The 26,133-nt window shown below is 39.5% G+C and overlaps 1 protein-coding gene across 2 annotated transcripts in view; it reads right to left on the bottom strand.

The window, feature by feature from the left end:
• LOC113091948 (CUB and sushi domain-containing protein 1) overlaps positions 1-26,133 on the bottom strand; it is a 546,185-nt gene that overhangs the window by 338,441 nt on the left and 181,611 nt on the right. For both annotated transcript variants that reach the window (XM_026257629.1, XM_026257628.1), the window contains exon 2: positions 16,962-17,178. In XM_026257629.1, coding sequence (XP_026113414.1) covers positions 16,962-17,178 — 217 coding nt within the window. The remainder of the gene's footprint in view (positions 1-16,961; positions 17,179-26,133) is intronic.

Here is a 26,133-nt window from a genome sequence, read left to right on the forward strand (position 1 = left end):
CGAAGGTATGACTGAAGAAGAGATCGCTTGAAGGAGGTGAGTGGGGATTGGATCAAGTGGACAAGTAGTAGGATGATTGGTTTGGAAACGTCCATCTCTGAGAGTGGGAGAAAGAGTGTGCGTCGGTCATTGTGAAGTTGTCCTCAGTCTGCGGTCTGGAGAATTGGTCACTGATGGTTCTTGTCTTATTTGTGAAGAAAACTGCAAAGTCGTCCACTGTAAGAGTCGATGGAGGAGGTGGTGGCGGCAGATTAAGAAGAGAAAGTCTTGAAGAGTGTCCGAGCATCACAACAGCTGTTTTGGTAGTAGGATGTTTTAGCAGTGAAGACATTTGCAGAGAAGGAAGAGAGGAGAGACTGATACACACTGAGGTCGGTAGAGTTTCTTGATTTCTGCCATTTCCTCTCTGCAGCCCTGAGTTTAGAGCGATGTTCATGGAGAACCTTGGAGAGCCAGGGGGCAGATGGGGCGGTGTTTGTTGGCGGTGTTTGTTAAAGTGGAGCAAAGAGTGTCCGTAGCGCTGTTCGTGTCCAGAGCTGAAAACTGAGAGAGTGCAGGAAGCAAGGATGAAACCACAGAAGATAGGCGAGATGGAGAGAGTGAGCGTAGGTTCCGTCGAAAGGTGACCTGCATTGGAGTGTGAGCCACTTCAGGAGTAAGTGCTAGGTTAGCAGTAATGAGGAAGTGGTCTGAGGGGTGCAGTGGAGCAGCTGAAGAGTTGTCCACAGAGGAACAGCGTGTGTAGATGAGATCCAATAGGTTGCCTGATTTGTGAGTCGCTGTAGTAGACACTTGCTTGAGATCAAATGAGGTGAGCAGAGTTTTTAAGTCAGCAGCCTGGGGGTTATCTAGGTGAATGTTGAAGTCACCAAGCAGTACCAGAGGAGTACCATCTTCAGGAAAGTTTGATAGCAGCACATCCAACTCCTCCAAGAAGTTTCCCAATTGACCTGGGGGACGATAAATGACCACAAAGTGGATTTTAACAGGGTGGGTTACAGTAATGGCATGTGATTCAAATGAACCATTACCTGTAGGTGATGGCTGAATAGCAAATTCCATTCTAATAAATAATTATTATATAAGGAGACCAGTACCTCCACCCCTCCCAGTGGTATGAGGAGTGTGGGAACAAGTGAAATTAGTGGAGAGGGCTGCGAGATTGCAGTGTCTTCAGGTTTGATCCAAGTCTCAGTCAGTGCCATGAGGCTGAGACCGGAATGAGTAGCAATAGAAGAAATGAACTCTGCTTTGTTAACTGCAGACTGGCAGTTCCAGAGACCAACTGGAATAGAGAGTGTAGTAGTAGAGGTCAGAGGGACAGGCCGTAGGTTTGTCAGACAGGCCTTCCTGCGATGTACCTAACGTGCTCTTCGAGTGTTAGTAGTGATAGTAAAGATCTGAAAACACATAGTGACTACAAGTGTAAGAAATATTTGAGAACAAGCTATACAAAAAGTAAAGAAAGAGGAGCCAGATTGGATGTGCCAGAACTTTCTTCAGTTAAACAAGGAAAAATCTGAAGTCATTGCATACCTTGATTCTAGGGATCAAACAAACTAAAAATCAAGTCAGGAATCTTGGTGTGATTCTTGAGACAGACCTTAGTTTCAGTAGTCATGTCAAAGCAGTAACTAAATCAGCATACTATAATTTAAAAAGCATTGCAAGAATTACATGTTTTGTTTCCAGCCAAGACTTGGAGAAACTTGTTCATGCCTTTATCACCAGCAGGGTGACCTATTGTGATGGGCTCCTCATCAGCCTCAAGTGTACGTCTGCAGACTGCAAGATGGGGGCGTAACTTGAAGTGAGCGTAACTTGAAGTAGGAGGCGTAACTTGAAGTTGTCCAAATCACACAGAACCATGCAAGATCTCAAAACAATATGTTCTAGGCAATATGGCGGCTTTAATTAGGACACAGAGCAGAATATTGATTATGTTTTAAGAGAAGCAGGGGTTTTAGGCAAGATTTTATGCATGATGTGTGTGTAAATATTAATGTTAGGGGACAATACGAGAGATGCGTACGGTTTAGTAGGAAAACGTATTATCTGATCCACACTCCGGAAAAGAAGAGGGCGGTAATGCACCAATAAACTGGATGCCAACCCGCCGTTAAACTGGAAAGAAGACGAATATGACAGCTTGCTGTGAGAGACAACGGTGAGAATATATATATTTTTCCCCAAAATAATTATTTAAATTGAAGTGTATAAGTCATTTTCATACAGTGGTATTGTTTTTGGAGTTAATAATTTATTAAAACTAAGGCGTAAAGTAAGCAACATATAAGCAAATGTCTAAGGACGCTATCCCCAGGTTTCACAGGCTTAATCTAAACCTTGTCTGTGACCTACATAATATAGCATATTTGTGATTTTGCTGTAAATATGTTTTATAATGCATAACTAACAGGGGAGCTCCATTAAGTACACAACTCAATAGTGGATTTACATAAACCATATATACTTCTTGAAGACTATTACTAAAATGTCTATTTATCATCTGACTGGATAATGTTTGATAAGTATTGTAGATGAGCACATCTAACAGACATGAAACAGGTGTCTGAGTGATGTGTGTGTCATATTGTGTAGAATTCACTTTTGTCATGAAAACAAACAAATCTACGTAGAGTAACTAAACATAAGTTATCTATTTTATTTGTCCGTTTGCAATATTGATAATTTAAGGAACATTTGTGCTGTATAAAAATGGAGTTACATCAGTTATTAACTCAACATGTAAATGCAGTATATCACAGATATATGACAGAGGAGACTGACTCTTGTCTGGATGTTACAGGAACAGATGAGACACGTGTGTTTATCTGCTGCAGAGACACTGATGAAGGAATGCTCCCATCAAAGGATTTGTGCAAGTACACTACAAAAATAAATGAAACATTTTAAATCTTAAGTTGTATTTTATTTTAATTAATTTAATTTTAAACAACTATTACACCTCTTTTCTTATTTTTGATTTCTGTGCATTTGCTGCAGATCTTTTGTGGAGGAGCAGGACCTGCAAAGGAAGGTGAAAAAAAGGGACAACCTGAAACAAAAGAATAATGTAATGACCTTTTGTATTGTGTATGTGCATTTTTGTAGGACATGAAAATGTCTGTAGACTGTTGTGTGCACTGAGGATGGAGAAGACCACAGCATCATCCTGGAAATGATCGAGAATCACAGATGAGACGCTCCCTCATTCCACCTGCCCTTTACTGTCTCATCAGGACCGGATGCTGCTGTGGTGTCTTCATCCTCGGTTCGAATACCAGGGAACACATGTTAGGAAAAAACTGTTATCACTTTGGATAAATTTATTATTTATTTATAAATTTGAACCACTTCAGTGGTTGAACCCCCTACAAAAGTAATAAATCAATGCATGTACTTGTAAACTCTGTGTACATTTTTTTCAGGTAGTCGTGCTCATGGGGTGCAGGCACATGAAAGTTTGGAGCAGACACAGCAGTCAGATTGTCCTGCACGTGTTCTTCTGCTCTCGCTTCAAGGTTGTGTGGCTCAGAGAGCCATCATCAAGGCCTTCCTCACCCTGTTGCTCAACGATATCCCCGTTGAGAAGAGTGAGATTGTGAAGTGCAGCAGCAGAATTGGCACAGGTGTGTTCAGATGGCAGGTCGGGTTTATTGGTTGGCATTTATCGTTATTATTGCATGCAAGTGTTGGGGTGGGCAAAATATGCAATGTTAATTTTCGAGTAGTAATACTTAAATTTTTAGAGTATCAAATCAACAGTCTTCTCCAAAGCTGATCGGAGTACCCTTTGTGCAGATATTGCAGAGTCGCTGTGAGGTGTTTGTGCACCTGATCCACTTTTTTTTATTATTATTGCCAAATTATTACATAAAAGATCATGGTAAGAGGTTGTATCTAACAATAAACAATCATAATGGCATAAAACAGTAAATAAAAAAATTCATGTGTTCATCATAGTATGAGATACTATACAAGAATAATTTTTTTAACGTAAAATAATTAAAAAAATATTCAAGAGATAACGATTTTGGGTTTTCTAGCAATAATAAAAAAAATGCTTTAAGGATAACACTTGATCACATTAGTGGAGTTAAAAAAAAAATTAAATCAACAGTATATACTACACTATACTATACTTTACTACAATCACAAAATAAAAAGACCACAACATGGGCAATGTTCTTCATTATCAAGATACTTACAAATACATTAATTAAACCTATCACTTATATCTTTTAAGTTTTTGCGCTTTTTTTAACTTTGTAGGTCACATGATCAACACAGTGGATGATGATATACAAATTACATTCATACTTCATACATATGCATTTAGGCTGTAGATTATGTACTCTTTTAGCACTCGTTAAGTTAGTACCTATTGAAATTAAGTGCCTAATTAAAGGGTATGCGGTTTCTAAGGTATTCCAACAAAATCTCGTTTTGACATCGAGCGTGGTTCTGTGTGATTTGAACAACTTCAAGTTACGCCTCCTACTTCAAGTTACGCCCACTTCAAGTAACGCCCCTGTCTTGCAGTCTGCAGACAGACCCTTCTCACCCGGCCTTCCCATAAAGACAATTAGACAGCTACAGCTCATCCAGAACGCTGCTGCCAGGATTTTGACTAGAACCAGAAAATCTGAGCATATTACATCAGTCCTCAGGTCCTTACACTGGCTTTCAGTTACATGTAGGATTGATTTTAAAGTACTTTTAGTCGTATATGTCACTAAATGACCTAGGACCGAAATATATTGCAGATATGCTCACTGAATATAAGCCTAACAGACCACTCAGAACACTAGGATCGAGTCAGCTGGAAATACCAAGGATTCTCGCAAAAAAAGGGGAGTCCGCCTTTAGTTACTATGCTGCCCACAGCTGGAATCAGCTTCCAGAAGATATCAGATGTGCTAAAATACTAGTCACATTTAAATCTAGACTTAAAACTCATCTGTTTAGCTGTGCATTTATTGAATGAGCACTTGTGCAATGTCCTTTTTTTTTTTTTTTTTTTTTTTTTTTTTATGTAAAATAATTTTGTTTTAAATTTATTTTATTTATTTTTGTATAATTTTAAACTTTTAAAATTGCTTGTTTTATTCTTGTTTTTATTTTTCTTCATTATTATTTTACTTTATTTTACTTTATCTTATGTAAAGCACTTTGAATTACCATTGTGTACAAAATGTGCTATATAAATAAACTTGCCTTGCCTGGCCTTACTATGCTAAGGTTTACTTACAAAGTAAAGTGTACCTAGAGTAGATTTCAACTGATACAAAACTCTGATTCAGACAAGTGTTTGTATCATCACCCACAGGGCCATCACATGAGTCTCCATGAGGTATTTTGCATTTAGAAAATGTTTATTTAAAATATATGGAATACAATATTGGTGCATATAAATGAGAATATAGTAATATATATCTATTTTAAAAGTTGACACAATTTACTAGGGGTTTGCAAAGTTAATTGAAGACATTGCTTAATCTGTATTTTCAAAAGCACCACATGAAAAAAAAAAAATACAATTGACTTGAATATACTAGAAGACAGTATCCTAACATGAGGAAAACAAGTAAATAGGAGATAAAGCGAGAAGAACAGCACTAAATAAGATTTCCACAAAACCTGCCCAAACATATGGTGATGGGCTGCTGAGTAAAATGGGTGGTGCCATAGGAAAACGCTCCACTAGGTAATACGTTTATTTGCTCATGTGCAGCCCATGAAGACAGTTGGCAATTAAAACAGTGGCAATAGCTTACAAGGGTTTTATCCAATGTTGGTAAAAATAATTTATTCATGCACCCCCAAAGTCAGCATTAGAGAGTCAAGCAATTTGGCTTCCCTCCAGCCCTGCTCTGAATCCTCCTTCAGCCTTCTAGGGGGTGTCGAGAAGAAAGACTCTGTAGTGACATCACAATGGTGGTGACAAATTACTGGGTCAGCTGTCTGTGGACACAAGTACCTGAAATCTAATGTACAAAGGGACATATTGTTCTCCCTAAGCTCCAGACTGCACAAACATAAACCTCATTAAATCATACTGGCAAGGACACAACGTTTCCTTGACTATCTCTCTACTGATGTGCTGTGCGTGCGATTATTTGTGGAGCTGAAATGTTACGTAAACAGCTTACCCTCTTTAAAGGTAGAGATAAGACACAGCACCCCTGGTGGTAAATATGTGCCGCTGCAAGTCTATTCAGGGTCTCCAGACTAAAAATTACTATCTTGGAAGATTTCAGACTCTGAAATACCCTTTCTGTCCCTCCAGTGTATAAGGGGTGGCAAAAATTTACAAACTCTGGACTTAGGTTTAGCTTTAACTAAAGCCTAAATTAAGCTTATGAGTGGTTTTGCTACAGTTTTGACTGCATTTGCCCTTTTGTTGATATATATATATATAAAATATAGGGGTTACTTTTTTCTTTGAGGTAAATACTGGACATGGTCTTGTCAGATTTAATGTAATTCACCCAAAATTACTGCGAAGAAAACTCTTTCCTGGTTTGCAGTATATATCATTTGACATGTCATCCTTGCAGAGAAAAGTCTGCAGTGACAGGTGCAATAAATCAAAATGTGTCAAAGCAGTGTGTTTTTAAAATCCCATGCTGAACACCAGTGAATGTCTGGCCCGACTGCGCTATGTTTAGTATCTTGGAATAATTGTTTCATCACATTAGGAAGCAGTAATGTTTAGCATGATAATTTTCGTGAAAATCCTGCTGTGACTATCCAGGAATATTTGCACACCAAATCCACATTGACAGCAGGTATTAATGAAGATTTTACATTTGTAAAATTCCTGCTGGTTAAATTTAGAGTGTGCTCATTGGAAAACAACAAATACAGACTCACCATATGTCTGGTGCCCTCTAACAACACACTTGACAGAGAAATACAGCATTGCACAAAGATAAGGTTAGTCAGCTGTCATAATTAATCGACCTGAATGAGGATGGAATTCTTTTCAACATCATTACACTCAGAATAGGGTGTAACACAAATCTTGCTAATCAATAACACATGAGAGATACAGAAAGACTTTTTCTTTTCTCAAATATTTAATCGTTACTCAACTTTAGTAGATTGATGAACCTCTAATTCCATTACTCTGCTAACTGACTACTCACATTGGCTTTGGCTTCAACACAATATCCACTGTCATGTGTTGAAGGCAATGTCTGCTGCCGTCCACCTGAATGGGGAGGAGCAGGGAACGGGGGACTCCTGCTGGCTGCCCAAAACCGGAGGAGCCGTCGCCGTCCACCGGGGGGCGGAGGAGTGTCATGCCGTCCGCCGAGGACCGTCCAGTGCCACCGGCAGGCACCGCGGAGGAGATCACCCAGTTGGGGGAGGGCCGGGCAGCGCATCTGGGAACCGGATTTTTTTTTTTTTCTCTCTCTCTCCCCTCTCTCGTCTCTGTCCCTCCTCCTTACATCTCCTTTTCTCTAGCCTCGTCTGTCCTACCCCCAGGTTCCTGCAGGTCCCCGTGAGCGGTCCCCCCCGGAGGGAGGGGGGGGGTGGAGTAGTGGAGCGCAGTCTCGAGGGTACCCCCCCGGCCTGCGAGGGGCAATGGGGGTATGTGACGAGTGGGGCGGGGCTGAGGGACGTGGGAACGAGGAGTGAGGCCGGTGGAGTGATTGGAGATGAGCTACACCTGCGACCCACCACCGGTCTCGAGTCCCACGTAGGACATGGAAGGATATAAAACTGGAGCGACGACAGTGAGGGACGAGAGATGACCAGGCCTGGGCTTTAGTTTAGGTTTTGCTTTTTATTTGCGCGCATCAGTCGTCCGTGAGGTGCTGATGCGCTGTTTTGTGTTTATTTTGTGATTATTGAAGTTTAATTTGACTGTGCGCCGGTTCCCGCCTCCTTCTTCCCGATGATTATGGAGTTTTTATCATTACATTGTTACTTTAATAAGCATAAAAATACACAGCACACATCATTATTGGTATTGGTAAAATTCCCCAAGTCTCACCAATAGACACAGCTATAGTTCTCAATTTCCTTTCAGCAAGTTAACTCCTCTTTTTACCTGTCTAATCACTCATCTCTGCTGTTTGTGTATGTGTTTTGCAAAACTCTGAGCATCTCTTTCCTCAGGGGAGAGAATGTGCACCATGGCAGGTGTTTAATGTGCATAAAGCAGCACTAGTGATGTGTGCTATCAGTCAGCGAGAAAGTGATGCATTCTTCTGCTGTGGACGCAGTGCTCTCCCTGGACACTCCCAGCAAACTGAACAAATCTCTGGTGCCAAGAGCTGTGCAATTCTGATACAGTATACATGCTCTACATCTACCTCTATCAAAATGTGTGCACTTTACTTGGCTGAATGTCACTTCACTCACTTTAGCGACACTTTCTAAGAGCGACAGATATTAGCTAGCCAAATTAAACTTACAACTCTATTAGTACCATTCCCAAATGTAGCACCCTACCCACCCTCTTCCTTAATAAGGTCAAGGGTCATGGTTTGGCTGACAGATTATTACAATTATGGGTGTTAAAAGCAATTAAAAAGTAGTCATGTTTCTTCCAAATATTTTACCAGAATAAATGATAATATAATATAGTATAATATAATGTTTTATACAGCGTTCATTAAGTAATAAATAATTGTCACTGTTCACCAAATATTTAAAATGTATGGAAAGGATCAGCATAAACATTCTGCTAAATATTCCTGTGTTCCACACAAGCAATAAAGAAATTACAGATAATTTGATGGTCTGTGAAATATGACAAATTTGTACTTCTTATTGTACAATTTTATTAGATTTTTTTTTTTTCAGTAAAATTCTCTCTAATAGGAGCAATATGCCATGACAGTATGATATACTGTATCGTGCAACAGAGCTTCGATCGACCCAAGTTTAAGTTCTGACAAGAGGTCCCTTCCCATTCCCTTCTCTTGTCTCCAAATCCCTTCCTGTTTCTCCTTAAACTGTCCTATTAAATAAAATCAGAACTAAAATATTAAAATGATCAGTAGCAGCAAAACCATTTGTTAGTTATTTACTTTGACAGTTTTTAAGTTTCAAGGTTTTTTTTTTTTTCCTCACATACTCGTTTTTTAAATAAAACTTTAATATGTGAAAAATATATATATCTATCTTTTCTGTGTATGTACAAAGAAGCTTATAGAATTATCAAAGTGTAACAATAGGACTAGTGGAGTAAAGCAACCTTCTCACTTCTTGGTTTTACAAAATGCTTTCTTAGTTCAGCTAGCTTGATTCTCTATCCGGTGTGCTGGATTTGTTCAAATGACTGGTTATCTCTGCATGCCTATTTTATTTTTCTCCCACTCTGAATGTAGGGTACCCTCTTATGCATGTAGGCATTTGATTAGCATGAAAAGGGCTGCATTAATGTTTCACTGACACCTTGTGGTGGGGAGACACAGCTCACAGCCAAGCTAGTGACTGGCATTGTCCCGCATAAGTTTCAAATCCACAAGCGGAGAATGTTAGGCTAACAGATGGCACTTATGTGTCATACACAGAGTTTGACATTGCAGTCACAGCATGTTTGGTGTCAGCCTCTAAAGCCTGTAAGACATAGCTCCATGTCTATGGCCCATGAGACACACAGCAGAGAGCCAGAGCTCAACTCTTCTGAGCGACATGCTTGCCCTGCGGTAATGGCTCCTGCTTAATTAGCATTAGCACCGAGTGTCAGCACCATCAGATCAGATACATAATACTACACAGCCAGAGGAACCATTGTTCAACTGTATTCATTAAAGGTAAATGAATATTGTGAAGTGCCTCTATGTGATTGTTGTCTGAATGCACCATTAAAGTGCCACCTTCAGGAAGATATATCATTACAGCATCATCAAACTGAAAATCTGTTTAGCAATCCATCATTGCACACATCCTCAACAGTCCCTACTTCATATTTGCATGTTCATCTTAATATTCATAATTTGAATGTCTTCTAATGATACTTGTCGAACTATTTTTGGGCTATCTCAAAATCAATTGAGCCACATTGCCTTTCACATTCCATCACATCTGCCACTGACTCATAAGATGACATTTAGCATCATTAATTTTGCACAACGGCGTTAGCTCAGTAAACTTGTCTTTATGGATATCACTCAAAACAAACTGTACTCTGAGAAGATAAAAATATTATATATCAAAAACATATTGTGTATGTATTATAACTTTCAGCAAAAACAAACAAAAACAATATTTTATACAGAGGTAGATACATTTGCACAGCTCCTTTTGGGCAGAATTTCTTTAAAGTATTAACATGAAGAAACATGAACAAAATGAAGAGTGTCAGAAGCATAAAAGACAAGCAATACACATTCAACTGATGTGATTATATCAGCTATTTCAAATATACCACATACAATTAGAATCTGTGTACAGTTAGAATTAGGTGTAAAAATCACTCTTTCTTGTGAAACCTTAAACATCACTTAAAATGTCCAGCATAATTACCAGTCTAAGTCCTGCATCTGCTGTGGGTTAGTAGATACAGCTCGCCAATCCAGATAGAAAAGTTACATAAATCTGACACAGGCAAAACTTTGAGGACATATAGAGATAGCAGAGGCAATATGTAAGAAAGAAAAAGAAACAAAGAATGACAAAGGATGTATTTGTGCAGTTTGGATAGTTTATGATATATATTACAAATATACATGTAATATAGGCTAACATTTGTAAAGCAAACAGCGCACCATCAATTTGTCTCTGAACTCACTTGTTTGCTCCTACAGAAATGCAAAGTAAATTCTAAAGTATTTGTCTGTAATAATGCTCTTTGTGGGCTGACAGCAATCCATGGTCTTTTTTTTTTTTTTTTACCTCAGGATCATTGATGCATTTGCACACAGTGCCTCAAAGGAATGTCAAAAGTGCAGCAGAAATAAAGTCTCTCTTATTCATCACAGAACCAGTAACTGTAAACTGTACCAATTCTGGGCCATCTTAATACACCTTCTGCTTCAGCAAAGGTGTTTGAATGGAACCTAGACTTCAGAACACATTAGAAATGTCAGGTCACAATTTGTGTGTGTGTGTGTGTGTGTGTGTGTGTGTGTGTGTGTGTGTGTCTGTGTGTGCTCTTGTTTTTTGTGACATATCAGGACACAACTCTGTATAATGACATGGGTATGACACAGGTATTACAAGGAGAGGGTGACTTATGAGGACACACTGTAGCCCATGTCCCCATTTTTCAAAACGCGTATAAATCATACAGAATGAATCATAATTAATCCAAATAAAACATACACACTTACAAACGTAAAAACTATGTATTATATACTGTATGCTTTGGCTCTAAATGTTTAAATTAGTTGAGCCATCATCTACAGAAATGGCTTTTAATGCAGTGTTTCTGAAGAGGCAGAATGGCAGTATTGGCATTCCTCAAAGACACTGCTAACTGCGCGATGAGAGATTTGTCAGATTACTCGGTGTATTACAATGAATGGCTGATAAGGTACCGATAAGCCTTAAATTACAAACCACATGCAAACAGGCCATACCTGTGGAGGTACTGGTGCTCTTTGTCCTTGGGTTCCTGGTTATGGGAACATTTCACAGAGAAATTATTGACCAATCAGGAATATCCCAGCCGTCGGTGAGTACAGCTACATCAGCTGTATTATAAGGCTTCATCCGTTTGTACGTTTGTTGTGAATTATAATGTGTTTGTTAACAAGAGGAATTCCCATTCAATTAATGTACAGCTCATTTGAAATGATTGTACAGCAATTCTTAATGTCATTGCAAGATGGACAGGGTCAAAGCATGACTCTCTATTGTGTGCAACTGCAGTTCAGGGAATCATCTAGAGGCCAGAGCAGGTAGACACGGTTATACTAATAGGTAAATATGTTTTTCTTTGGACTTTGCTGCTATTCTACTTTAATTTCCACAGATAATTATCTCTATACAATCAGGTGACATAGTTTATCTTCTAAAGCCATGGCTTCTCACCCCCATATTGCACTCTGCCAACAGCCAAAGAAGCCCACTGTAACAAAGCCATGTCTATGCCTGGTCAGTAGTGAAGTGCACTAAAGAGAAGGTGGCAGTGGATACATCAGGTGGAAAACTACTATACAAGCCAGGCAAGGTGTGCCTGATTATCTTGTCCTGTTGTGTTATGCACAATATCTGCTTGAGCCATGGACTTGGACAGAAGGAAAAATACAGATGGTAGATCCTTTCCAATCCCAACTGACTGTAGAAATGTCATAAAGGTGAACTGAGAAACTAGGGAGAGCTGGATTGAGATACAGAGAGCTTATTGTAGTAATAACAAAATACAAAAACAAACTCAGTAAAACCAGGGAACCAACGAATGGAAGGAACAAAACTGAGCACACCAACAAGACATCCATACACACCAGTGTTTACCTTTTCCCCTCTAAATAGGAGCCTCAGCTGCATGCTGTTAGACACAACAAACCTTAATAACATAAAAGAGAACATGAAGCCTTAGTGAGATAACCGCAGATAAGAGAAGCAGACCCAGAGTGCTGGATGCCCCACAGCCCAGATGTTGGACATGATTTAACAAAGGCAAATCCTTGAGGGCAGATGTTTTAATGGGGACATGCATAGCCGGATCATCCTTTACTATACTTATCTCTTTTGCCTTCCTTCCAGAATATGTTGCACCAATGTCCAGTCTAAGTTACAGTTTTTCCCTATCCTTCCCTCACTTTGAGAATAAAGGGAATTTGTCCCTTGAGGACCAAAATAGTGACTTTTTTCACCTGAGAGTCTTGTGCAAGAGCCAGCACCAGTGTCCATCCTAGAGGGCATTCTCATTTGAGTTTGCAGGCATATAGTGTAGCCCCACTCATCCTCTTACTGCTGAAGTAAATTAAGTGGGCTTGATTTAAGGATCTAAAAATCCTTAGAGATATTTCTGTACCACTGACCCCATCTGGTCACCTGGCTCCACTGATTTGGCCCAACCCTGAGTCTCCCTAGTCTCCACTGGTTCTGCTCAGCCCTGACTTCCCTTCATCCCAGTCGACTCCAGTCTTTCAGCTGTCCTTGGCTCCTTCCTCAGTGGCACTGCCACGTTGCTTGGTTCCAACTTAGAATTACATCTTAAGTGCCATTATGGGGTGTCAACCCTCTTGTTCCACCTCGGGCCTATAGCCCAGGACTCCTTGGTCTTCTGTGTCTTTAGCTGAGCCTCGTCCCTTATTCCCTTTTGGCTCCACCTTTGTCTTCAATCCCACTGGCTCTGCCCCAGCTTGCCAAGCCCCTGTCTCCACCTTGGTCCAGTGGGCCTGCAGTTCCTCCTTGGTTTACTCCGTGGCTCCTCCATCCTCTGCCTTCTCCCTGACTCTTCGTTTCATCATCTCCTCCCTGGCTACTCCTTTCATTGTACCATTGCACCTGTATTTATGGACCTTTACTGCCCTCGTACCTTTTTTACAGCCTGCACTACACATTGCCAGTGCATACCTCTGTCTCCACCAACAGGACCAAAATGCACCCTTTTCTTACCAGTTGGTATTCTTAAATAAAGGATTTGTATGTTAACTGGTGCTCTTTTAAAGAAAAAGAAAAAAGTGACATGATATACAGCCAAGTAAGGTGAACCATACTCAGAATTCATGCTCTGCCTTTAACCCATCTAAAGTGCACACACACCTGGAGCAGTGGGCAGCCATTTATGCTGCAGCACCCAGGGAGCAGTTTGAGGTTCAGTGCCTTGCTCAAGGGCACCTCAGACATGGTATTGAAGGTGGAGAGAGTGCTGTACGTACATTCACTCCCCCCACCTATAATCCCTGCCCAGAGATGTATAGTAACGAAGTAGAACTACTTCACTACTGTACTTAAGTACTAAAAGGCGGTATCTGTACTTTACTAGAGTATTCTTTTTTTCTCCTACTTCCACTTTTACTTCGGTACATATTTTCGCTGAGTTTAATACTTTTACTCCGATATTTTTTTTATGTGCTGCATCGTTACTCGTTACAATTATAATAATGTTACGAATCATTCCATTACAAACCACTGCCAGAACTGTAGATGAGAGGTTTGATGACGCTGGCACATCATTGAGCGAATCAAGCGAGACTGCGCGTGCTGACTGAACTGCTGTGAAGAGAGAGATGAACACCGAGCCGAGCCAGATAATGACTCGTTCACGAGTCAAGAACCGGTTGCATAGGTTTTCGGATGACCAGTAACATTAGTTCTTTCTGACAGTTCGATTCAATAAACCAGTTGAAGAAAACAGTTCACCGATGCTTTTGCGCTCGATGCAATGGCGTCATTGGCGTTGACTGCACCTGGGCTCATAACATTATCACAGAATCAGTTCAGAATCAATCACCAAAAGAATCAGTTCGGTTCAGACGCTCTGTGTGTCGGTCTGCTTCACGCTAAATCACACATGCGCAGTATCATCAGCTCCTCGGTTCACGAATCGGACGCGTCTGACAGAAACGGTTCTTGACTCGTGAACGAGTCATTATCTGGCTCGGCTCGGTGTTCATCTTCAGTTCTCTCTTCACATCAGTTCAGTCAGTGTACTGTTTGAGTCAATGAATTACTCCGGGATATTGGTTTGTTTTAACTCAGAGGGAGTGTCAGAAACATTAAACAAGTTAACAGCTTAATTCATCTGTGGATTAATGCGCATTGGAGACGCGAACTGTTTAAAACGAATCAGTTCGATTTGGTGGACTGTTTCAAAAAGATCCTGTTACATCAAACGATTCGTTCGCGAACCAGATATCACAAAACTGCTTTGTTTTTAACTGTCTTACAACAGACATGGAAGAGAAGACAATGCTGAATAAAGTCGTAGTTTTTGCTCTTTTTGGACCAAAATGTATTTTCGATGCTTCAAAAAATTCTAAATGACCCTCTGATGTCTTACGTGTTTGAAACAACATGAGGGTAAGTTATTAATGACATCATTTTGCAAATTGGGCTAACTAACCCTAGTAACCATTTTTTGTTTACAAGAAGTTACAGTCAAAGGAATTGTGATTGTCCTTTAGGTTAATCATTTGAAATAGTAAAAACAATATGTTCAAACTTTTGACTACTTTCTTTAAAGGGGGGGTGAAATGCTAGTTCATGCATACTGAGTTTTTTTACACTGCTAAAGAGTTGGATTCCCATGCTAAACATGGACAAAGTTTCAAAAATTAAGTTGTACGTTTGAAGGAGTATTTTTGTTCCAAAAAAACCTCTTCTTGTCACAAGTTTCGGAAAGTTTTTTTCGAGTATGGCTCTGTGTGACGTTAGATGGAGCGGAATTTCCTTATATGGGTCCTAAGTGCGCGCTCTTCTACCGAGTAACCGAGTTACTTCTATCAAGTAAACAACATGTGATGTTGTCATCAAACTGCAGTTTCCACATGTACAGCTTAAAAAAAAAAAAAAAAGACGACAAAGTGGAACTTAGTCATTTTCCAAAACCGCTAAGCAAATATATACAGTTTCAGTACATACCACATAGCATACCGCCTTTGCTGATGCTGCTCTTGTTAAATTTCAGCCTCTGGATCTGTGTCACAGCTTCCACATGCTCTCAACTCAAAAGCCTACTGGCGCTCGTGATTCTTTAGCTCCGCCCACACGTCACGCCTCTAGGCGCTCGTGTTTTTCCGGGAAAAATCGGTACAGACTATCTTTCTCTTATAAATATAATAAAAATAAAGACTTTTTGGAGTTATGAAGGATGCAGTACTACTCTATAGGTACTCAAGATTAACAGGATATTGAGTGAAAACGAGCATTTCACCCCCCCTTTAATAGCTACATAACACAATACTTTTACTTTTAGTACTTGAGTAGTAAATTTTAAAATAGACTACTTGCAATACTTAAGTACAAAAAATGTTGAATACTTTAGTACTTCTACTTAAGTGTGGTGCTTAAAGAGCACTTCTACTTCTACTCAAGTCACTTTTTTGATAGAGCACTTGTACTTTTACTCAAGTATGGTTCTCTAGTACTTTATACATCTCTGTCCCTGCCTGCCTGAGACTCGAATTCACAACCTTTGGATTACGAGTCCAAATCTCTAACCATTAGGCCGTGACTTCCCACTTCCTTTTTTTACTCTATATGCTAATAGTTCTGAAAGCATTTATCTGCACATAATTGCAAAATCACTTAAAATGTATAGATTTCACAATTTCACATTTGAAAGAAAGGAGTATGCAGGATTCTGTTGTTGTTGTTTGAACAGTAGTCAGTTCATGTTTTCTGTCAGTCTTTGTTGGGGCACATGCTAGCTAAATGGCAGTAACCTGTAGCATGGTGCTGTGGTAGAGAGTTTCCATAGTGTCAGTTAGTGACATAGCGTTGAGTCAACCTATAAATGGAACACCTTGGTTGCACATGCGTTACACCAGTGTTTCATAAGGAATTTCTGCTTAATTCATAAAAAGCTCTGAGGAGTGAATGGGGTTCATTTCTAAAGAGTCTGCAGGACGGACTGCAGACAATCATTCCAATCATTCTGTTTTTCAACTTTTTGGATGGGTTGGGTCACATTTATTAGACCATATGTCCATCTATCTTTAGGTAAATATTTGCATCAACAATTCTCATATAAAAGCATTTTCCATCTACACTATCCATTTTTACTGGGTCTCTGCACTTGTTTTTGTCTCTCTTAATAATTTCTTCAGGAAAATTGACCCCTGATACTTTCAAGAACTGCATTTGTGATTGTGTTATACATTTGTAGTGGTAATTAAATGTAATTTCTCTCATTTAATGTAGCTGCATCTGCTGGATAAGTTATATTTCAATAAAGTGCAGTCAAAAAAACAAAAAAAACATGGAGAAGCACTTTCAAAAATTGCAATCCATTAAAAAACACGTGTCCATGTATATAAGGACAAAAAACAAAGGCATTGCAAAGCTACAGCAATGAGAAAAATAAGGAGCATAAGTCTCACCTCATCTTCAGGTTGCCCGGCTGTGGTTGTCCATCATAGATGGAGACGATGTCAAAGTCCTCCTCCAGAGCGAAGGTGTGAAATGACAATTGTATCCTGTTCCGCTCTCCGGTGACTATGATCCATGTACAGTTGGCATAGTTGGGGTAGCCATGAGGAAAGCCAGGACTCTCTATTGTTCCATTGAGACCTTGTACCAAGCCACCACAAGTTTGACCTACAGACACGAAAACAGGAAGTAAGTGACCTCAATCTGTCATTACAATATTATTATATGTACATTATATGTTTTTGAAACAGTTCTGCATTTTCAAATACTTTCAAACTCTTAACTAATAAAATGCATGTACTGAATGTCTTCTTACTCACTTCTCATTTCTTACAATATGGGCCATTCTACATAATTGTTCCAAAGTCAGAGTTGGAAACTTTAAAAAAAAAATAAAAAAAAAATTTATACATTCTGGGGACTACACATTTTCGGTTGTAGCAGTAATGCTTTGGTAGTGACCACATCACATATCAGAATTTTAATTTGCATACTAGAACACTACTAAAATTACGGTGCCCGTAAGGTGACTTGTTCGGTTTACTTAGTTTTGTCGTGGCCATGAAATAATAACTCGTGGGAACGTGAAGATATGTCGTGGGCACGAGATCATTTTGTCGAGGTAACGACATCCTTATGTCGTGGCCTCGAGATGCTATGTTGAGGACATCCATTTCTCGTGGCCACGACTTCTTGTGTTGAGGGAACTACATGTTTTTTCTCGTGGCCACAATTTTAATGCGTAAACAAACCTGCGTGACCATAGCAACCCTGGATTATCAGTGATGGATTCATTCATGTTTTATCTTGAATTAAGTTATTATTATATTAACCATATGCTTTGACTACCGGGCTGTATTACATGCGATTGTCAGCATTCAAATTAAGTTTATCATAAATAAATATTACATAAAGTGCATAATAAAATATAAAAACTTTTTTTATCCATCCTACAGTCTTGTAAGTCCATTAACTGAAAGTCTTTCCCCCGAAATATGTGTACATTATTATTATTAGCCTATTATTATCATTTTATTTCGTTTATATCATTTTTTTTATTATTTTTGCTTCAATTTCAATCTCTTTATTTAACATTCTGAATACTTTTGTAAATAACAGTGTACTGTAAATGCTCAAAATTAACAAATTTTATAAGTATAATAATTTCGTAATTCAAAATAAAATATGAATGAATCCATCTCTGATAATCCTGGGCTGCTATGGTCATTAAACTCATGGCCAGGAGAAAAACATGTAATTCCCTCAACATTAGAAGTCGTGGCCACGAGAAATGAATGCTGTTCCCTCAACATAGCATCTCGAGGCCACGACATATGGATGTTGTTACCTCGACAAAATAATCTTGTGGCCAAAACATATTATCACGTTCCCACAAGTTAATATGTCATTCCCACAAATTAATATCTCGTGGCCATAACATATCACATTCCTACGAGTTATTATGTTATGGCCGCGACAAAACTAAGTAAACCAAAAAAGTCACCTTACGGGCACCTTATAAAAAATACTAAAATACAAAAATAAATAAATAAAGTAAATGAATTTCATAACTATGCTAAAAAAAAAAAATTCCAACACATGTGAGGATTATGTATTCCCTTTTGTCAAAACCGAAAAACAAAAATAACGTTAGGTAGTGGTAGTGACAATTTTAGATACTTTTAAACCTAGCTCAAAGATGCTAATCAGCACACAATTACAACAGAACTGAACAGTGGTACACATTTAAAAACAAAATGTTATGGAATAACTACCAATAAAGTGTGCTTAATTGCAGAATAAAGGTGTTCTGTAATGACGTTCCTTAAAGTAACACACAGATTTTTCAGACTTTTGAACACATTTACCTCAAAATGATGGGGCCTGTCTATCTACTCACTATGTAGCTATGAGAGAGGATAAATGTAGGGGTGTAGTTAAAATCAGTCTCAGCCAGTGGGACACTTTTTTATTTTTTTATTTTTTTTACTCACACACACACACATACATACACACACATATATAATAAAGTACAAGATGAAGTACCTCGTATGCTTACCCAAAGATACAAAATTATTATGCATTTACTTGTAATTTTACTTTCAATACTTAAGTATGTTTAATGTTTAAGATATCGGCACTTTTACTTAAGTGTGGGTATTAGGTACTTTATCCACCAACTTGTGCTGTAGTATGGTTGCTACAAGAGCTTTTGGTAATTGTTTCCATCTGGGGCTGCATGCCATTCTTGAATGACATCATGACATGCATCCAAAAACTGCTTTACTTAAACTAAATCCTTTGCATTAAACATAAAAAGTAGAATGCTGGTGTTTGAAATTATTTAAAACATGTAAAAAAAAAAAATTATAAAAAAAAAAAAATTATATATATATATATATATATATATATATATATATATATATATATATATATATATATATATATATATATATATATATATATATATATATATATATATATATATATATATATATTAGGGGTGTAACGATACGCGTATTCGTATTGAACCGTTCGGTACGACGCTTTCGGTTCGGTACGCGGTACGCATTATGTATACCGAACGGTTCGTTGGAGTAATTAATTATATTTGAAAAAAAAAAAAAAGAGAGAGAGAGAGAGAGAAATATAATGATATGCGTTCAACAAGGTAGCCCAATAACCCAAACAACGTAACAGGCAACGCCCCTGACACTCCCGAAGAAGAAAAAAACACCATCTTATATGTTTATGTTAGGCTACTCAGCAGGCGCTCGCTCACTCAGTACACGCTGAAGGCTCGTTGCAAAATAGCCAATGCGTTTAACAGACTAGAAATGAGAAGATCCTCCAATAACCAACAGGTCTGGTGTTTGGGTGCACTTTGGATTCCCTTTAAGCTATAATGGTGATGGCAAGAGAGTGGTGGATAAAAAAACAACGGTATGTCGCATCTGCAACATGACAGGGTACACCAGCGGGAATAAAAAAAAAATAAAAAAAAACATCAGCGGGAATATCTGGGATATATGCGTCAGTACTATCTGGGAAAAGACGAAAAAAAGGAGAAACATGCACGCAGCAAACTATCCCTGCAGCATTTAGAAACTATAGCTTACAGGGAATCCAACCCAAACACCAGACCTGTTGGTTATTTTAGGATCTTATATTTCTGGTCTGTTAAAGGCATTCGACATTTTGCAACGAGCCTTCAGCGCGTGCTGAGTGAGCGAGCGCCTTAGGGGCCGTTCACATATCGTGCCTAAAAACGCATGGAAAACGCTAAGCGCGTCTTTCTCCTCCTTTCCAAAGCGCTCGGGCAGAAGCGCTCATGAGGCGTCTGTCTTTGCTAAGCAACAATGACGTGCTCTCTCCATGAGACGCGGAAATTTCAGCGAAGGATAAATGGATTTGCAGCTCTAAAAATCGCTTGCAGTAGCTCTGCTACTAAATTTATTTCAAAATTGCAATCCATATACAACTATGATCAGCTGATCCTTCATCTTGGCTGAGCTCTCAACGTTGTTACGGGAAAGGATGAAGCTGATTGGTTAGTTCTTGTCACATGACCCGCGGTGCGCTTGCGGCATTCTGAAAAGTTGAGATGTTTTTACATTTTGCTGTATCTAAAACGTATCGAACCGAACCGAACCGAACCGAACCGTGACATCAGTGTATCGTATCGAACCGAACCGTGAATTTTGTGAACCGTTACACCCCTAATATATATATATATATATATATATATATATATATATAATTAATAAAATAAAAAAGTTGAAGCATGAAGTTAAAATCGGTAGCATCAAGTCATTGTTAATGACTGAGTCATTTAATCTGTTATTCAGGAATGAAGCATTAAGGTTAATCATTAAATAATTCATGATTTGTTCAAAATGTTGATTCATTCAGTAAGTAGACATGATCCATTGCTCAGAGACGCAAAACAGTGCTTTGATCTTTCTTGGAAGTATTTTCATTGGCAAAATTGAGCAAAAACAGGCAATATTGTGTCTAAAATGTAAGTCACTTTATGCTAACTTTATTAAACTTTTATAAAATCAGTATTACTGTAATTTCTAAAGAATGACAGACAAAAGACGTTCCGTGTATTTACGTTTAAATAGAATGCAGAAAGCCACACCAGCCTAACTAACTCTCTCGTCTCCCTTGTCTGGGTCCTGAACTCCCGACATTAACACTATTGCTAGTTCAAAAATAGTTCAAAAACAGCAATTTTCCAATTATTATAATATCTGTGCGCTACACTACCCCTCCCTTAAGAGACAACTGTCCCAGTGTCCATAAAAGTACTCAGTAGTGCACAATAATCTTTGACTGCAAAAGCTCAACCCCTCATCCGCACTTATATAGAAGATGTAGTCTCGTAAAGATCTTGGTGGTGTCCGATGTCACTGAGGCTGTCCCTCCCCTTCCATAGCAGTTAGACTAGCTGGGGAATAGGCTTTGTGTGGTATTGTGCCTGCCTGTGGTACCTCCTCCTCTGGGTCCTCATTAGAGCATTCCACAGCCATGGGAAGGTATGGGGCAAATCGATGGAGCATTACTGTTTGCTATCGTCCTCCCAACTTGACCCTGTACACAACATCAGAAATCTTGTCCATCACCTTAAATGGGCCGTGCCAGTGACTGTAGAGCGTGGACGAAAAAAATTTCCACCAGTGTTTGTAGTCCTCGGCCGAACATAAAGGCAGAGAGTGTTCACCCCGTCGACTCTTGAACTGCCTTGAACTGCTGTTCAGTAGGCCCAGAGTACCAGGGGTATGTGTCATCCCAGTCACACTGATGCTCACTGCCGTTCAGTAGGCCCAGAGTACCAGGGGTATGTGTCATTCCAGTCATGCTGATGCTCACTGCCGTTCAGTAGGCCCAGAGTACCAGGGGTGTGTGTCATCCCAGTCATGCTGATGCTCACTGCCGTTCAGTAGGTCCAGAGTACCAGGGGTATGTGTCATCCCAGTCACGCTGATGCTCACTGGTTAGGATGGTTATCTGGGTGGTCAGGGTACGGTTGAAGCATTCCACCAATCCATCACTCTGTGGGTGGAGGGGAGTTGTGCATGGCTTGCATATCCCCACGATGTGACACACTTCTTGGAACACTTGAGCCACAAAATTGCATCCCTGTTCACTGTGGATCTTACCTGGGGCCTCCGAATCCGCACAACATCTCCGTCACAAGTTTCTCTGCTGTGGTGACTGCACTCTGGTCAGGTATTGTGTATGCCTTTCGGCCACTTAGAAAAGTAATTCATGGCAGTTAGGAAATAATGGTTCTCAGCCTGTGAGATTGGAAAGGGGCCCAGGATGTCAACTCCCACACACTCCATGGGAGCCCCAACCAGGTACTGTTGCAGTTAGGTATGTCAATGATTAATCAATGATCGATTAACCCTCTGGAGTCGATCCCCGCGTGTACGCGTGATGAGGCATTTCTCCTGATAACCCCGGAAAAAATTTAAATTACACTTTCAGTTTTGATCGTACAGAGCAATAAATCAGAGCAATACATCAATTGAATCTGTAAAGGGTCTACTTTTATTTGTATACCGACATAATAAGAACAAAAATGTTTACATTTATAAAGAATTTATAAGATAACCAACAAGGTGCGCTGTCTGCAGCCTTGGTCTGTGGTGATCTTCATTTAGAAATGCGTCATCAAAATGAACTGTTACTCACTGAATAGTCAACGAAGAAACATAAGACATACATAAACATATATATATATATATATATATATATATATATTAGGGGTGTAACGGTTCACAAAATTCACGGTTCGGTTCGATACGATACACTGATGTCACGGTTCGGTTCGGTACGGTTCGGTACGTTTTAGATACAGCAAAATGTAAAAACATCTCAACTTTTCAGAATGCCGCAAGCGCACAGCGGGTCATGTGACAAGAACTAACCAATCAGCTTCATCCTTTCCCGTAACAACATTGAAAGCTCAGCCAAGATGAAGGAACAGCTGATCATAGTTGTATATGGATTGCAGTTTTGAAATAAATTTAGTAGCAGAGCTAGCCTACTGCAAGCGATTTTTAGAGCTGCAAATCCATTTATCCTTTGCTGAAATTTCCGCGTCTTCATGGAGAGAGCAGCACGTCATTGTTGCTTAGCAAAGACAGACGCCTCAGGGGCGCAACTGCCCGAGCGCTTTGGAAAGGAGGAGAAAGACGCGCCTAGCGTTTTCCACACGTTTTTAGACACGATATGTGAACGGCCCCTAAGGCACTCGCTCACTCAGCACGTGCTGAAGGCTCGTTGCAAAATGTCTAATGCATTTAACAGACCAGAAAAAGAAGATCCTTCAATAACCAACAGGTCTGGTGTTTGGGTGCACTTTGGATTCCCTGTAAGCTATAATGGTGATGACAGAATGAATGGTAAATAGTAAGGTCTCATATCCGTGGCTATAATGTAATGTAATGTAAATGAAACCTACCAATCGCCGCGGTGATGTCTTTTGACCTGTTTGAGTCAGTTGGAAATGTCTGACTAAATGCTGCGGGTATAGTTTGTTGTAGTATGTTTCTCCTTTTTTTCGTCTTTTCCTAGATACTGACACACTAAGGTGATGTTGGCGTAAATGAATTGACATGTTTCAAGTATTCCCGCTGGTGATTTTTTATTTTTTTTTGTATTCCCGCTGGTGTAGCAGATGCGACATACCGTTGTTTTTTTATCCACCACTCTCTTGCCATCACCATTATAGATTAAAGGGAATCCAAAGTGCACCCAAACACCAGACCTGTTGGTTATTGGAGGATCTTCTATTTCTATTCTGTTAAACGCACTGGCCACAGCGTACCGGGCATGAACTGCTCGCTCACTCAGCGGATACTACTGAGTGAGTGAGCGCCTGACTGAGTAGCCTAACATAAACATATAAGTTGGTGTTTTTTTCTTCTTCGGGGGTGTCAGGGGCGTTGCCTGTTACGTTGTTTGGGTCATTGGGCTACCTTGTTGAACGCATATCATTATATTTCACTTTTTTTTTTTTTTTCAAATATAATTAATTAGTTCAACGAACCGTTCGGTACATAATGCGTACCGCGTACCGAACCGAAAGCCTCAATACGAATACGCGTATCGTTACACCCCTAATATATATAAAGCTTGAGATGCCTACTTTAAAACTAAACAAGTGCTCCCTTCATTATATCTAATGTGACCACACCTGCACGCTGAACGCACTATTGAGATTATAATGTTTCACTTGAAGCTCTCGGCTTGTAAACACCCATACAGAAAACTAAGCAGCGAGACTGTTCTTAAAGTTGTTGTTTTTTTATTATTATGTTACTGTTTGCTTCACGATGAGAGGAATAAGACATAATTCACTCCAAGAAGATCCGCTGAGGATTACCTCAGGATTTGAGTTTTGGATTTACTCAGAGAAAAGAATGAAGCGCTTTATTCAGAAGAGATCATAAACAGGAGTAAGTCTCTTTTTATTTATTTATTTATATGTACTTGTATTATGTTGTATTGTATTTTACTAGTTAGAATTTTTCCAAACTATAATTCCTGACCAAATGTATAATCAAGTGCAACATTGAAAAATTAAAACATTGTTATCACCTTCCTGCAAAGGTAGCACGGGTCCATTGACTACTGCATATTATTTGGTATATATATTATTTTCACTGCAAAACTTAAACTGAGGCTGAGAATTTCCTTAATGGCACAATGATTCCACATGCTTGGTAATCATCTTTCCAATATACTGGTGAATTAATACCTGAATAATTGCAAACATAAAAAAAACAGATGTTGCATTGTGATGTACTTCTGGATGTATCTGAAGCATGCTTAGCTGAGGGCCAGCTGCTTCCTACTTGACTAAATTGCAGTTGCACAGTGTATTCACGGGAACAATAAAAAGCAGTCTACTAGTCGTTCACACAGTTTTTGCTGATAGCACACTTTGTTAGGCCGTTATTACAAATACACTCTTGATCATTAAATCTTATTAATACATCAAAATGATAAATAAGTATGATGTCTGTTGCGTTGCTCACAGGGGCTTGTACAATGCAAAATAACACAGTCCTACAGTAGCAATTTGCTGAAAATATACTCTCCTCAGGCTATCCAAGGTATAGCTACATTTTTTTCTTCCTTGTACTGGAACAGATTCTGAGAAATTTACCATTACAACACTTGTTCACTAATGGATCCTCTGCAGTGAATAGGTGTCATCAGAAACCACAAATAAATGGACACAACTCTGTGTTGCTTTTTGTATTAAATCCGTTATAAGGAGGTTTTTTACTTCAAATTGTTGTTTCCAGCTGAAATTTGAATCCATTATCTATGATATTCCTTTCTCTAGTGGGAAAGTCATCTAGTCTGAATCAGAAGAGGGATATATATATATATATATATATATATATATATATATATATATATATAGTGAAAACACTCATAAACAGTTCTGTACTAGTATGTTGTTCTGGACAACAGGGTATAGATGGTTTAAACTCAAAATGCCTTAAAGATAAATGTGTTTCCTGCAAACAGGCTGCTTTTCACAACACAAGACATTGTATGGATTATTTGTGGATTATTGTGATGCTTTCATTTGACGTTTAGATTCTCAATATCTGATGGTGCCCATTCACTTCAGATGATTCATTGGTGAGCAAGTGATGAAATTTTAAATGTCAGAGTTTTCCAGACTAAGAACAGTTCACAAACCCCTCATGTTAACATTTACATCAAGGACCGAGACGTCGCCCGGCATGGCGCAGCCGGGGCCCCACCCTGGAGCCAGGCCCGGGGTTGGGGCTCGTATGCGAGCGCCTGGTGACCGGGCCTTCCCCCATGGGGCCCGGCCGGGCTCAGCCCGAAGGAGTGACGTGGGGCCGCCCTCCTGTGGGCTCACCACCTGCAGGAGGGAGCATAAGGGGCCGGTGCATAGAGGATCGGGCGACAGTCAAAAGCGAGACCCCCGACGACCCGATCTCTGGACACGGAATCTGGCTTTAGGGACGTGGAATGTCACCTCATTGGCGGGGAAGGAGCCTGAGCTTGTGCAGGAGGTCGAGAGGTACCGACTAGAGATAGTCGGGCTCACCTCCACGCACA

The sequence above is a fragment of the Carassius auratus genome, unplaced genomic scaffold (genome assembly GCF_003368295.1).
Source record: "Carassius auratus strain Wakin unplaced genomic scaffold, ASM336829v1 scaf_tig00214400, whole genome shotgun sequence".
Classification (NCBI taxonomy): Eukaryota; Metazoa; Chordata; class Actinopteri; order Cypriniformes; family Cyprinidae; genus Carassius; species Carassius auratus.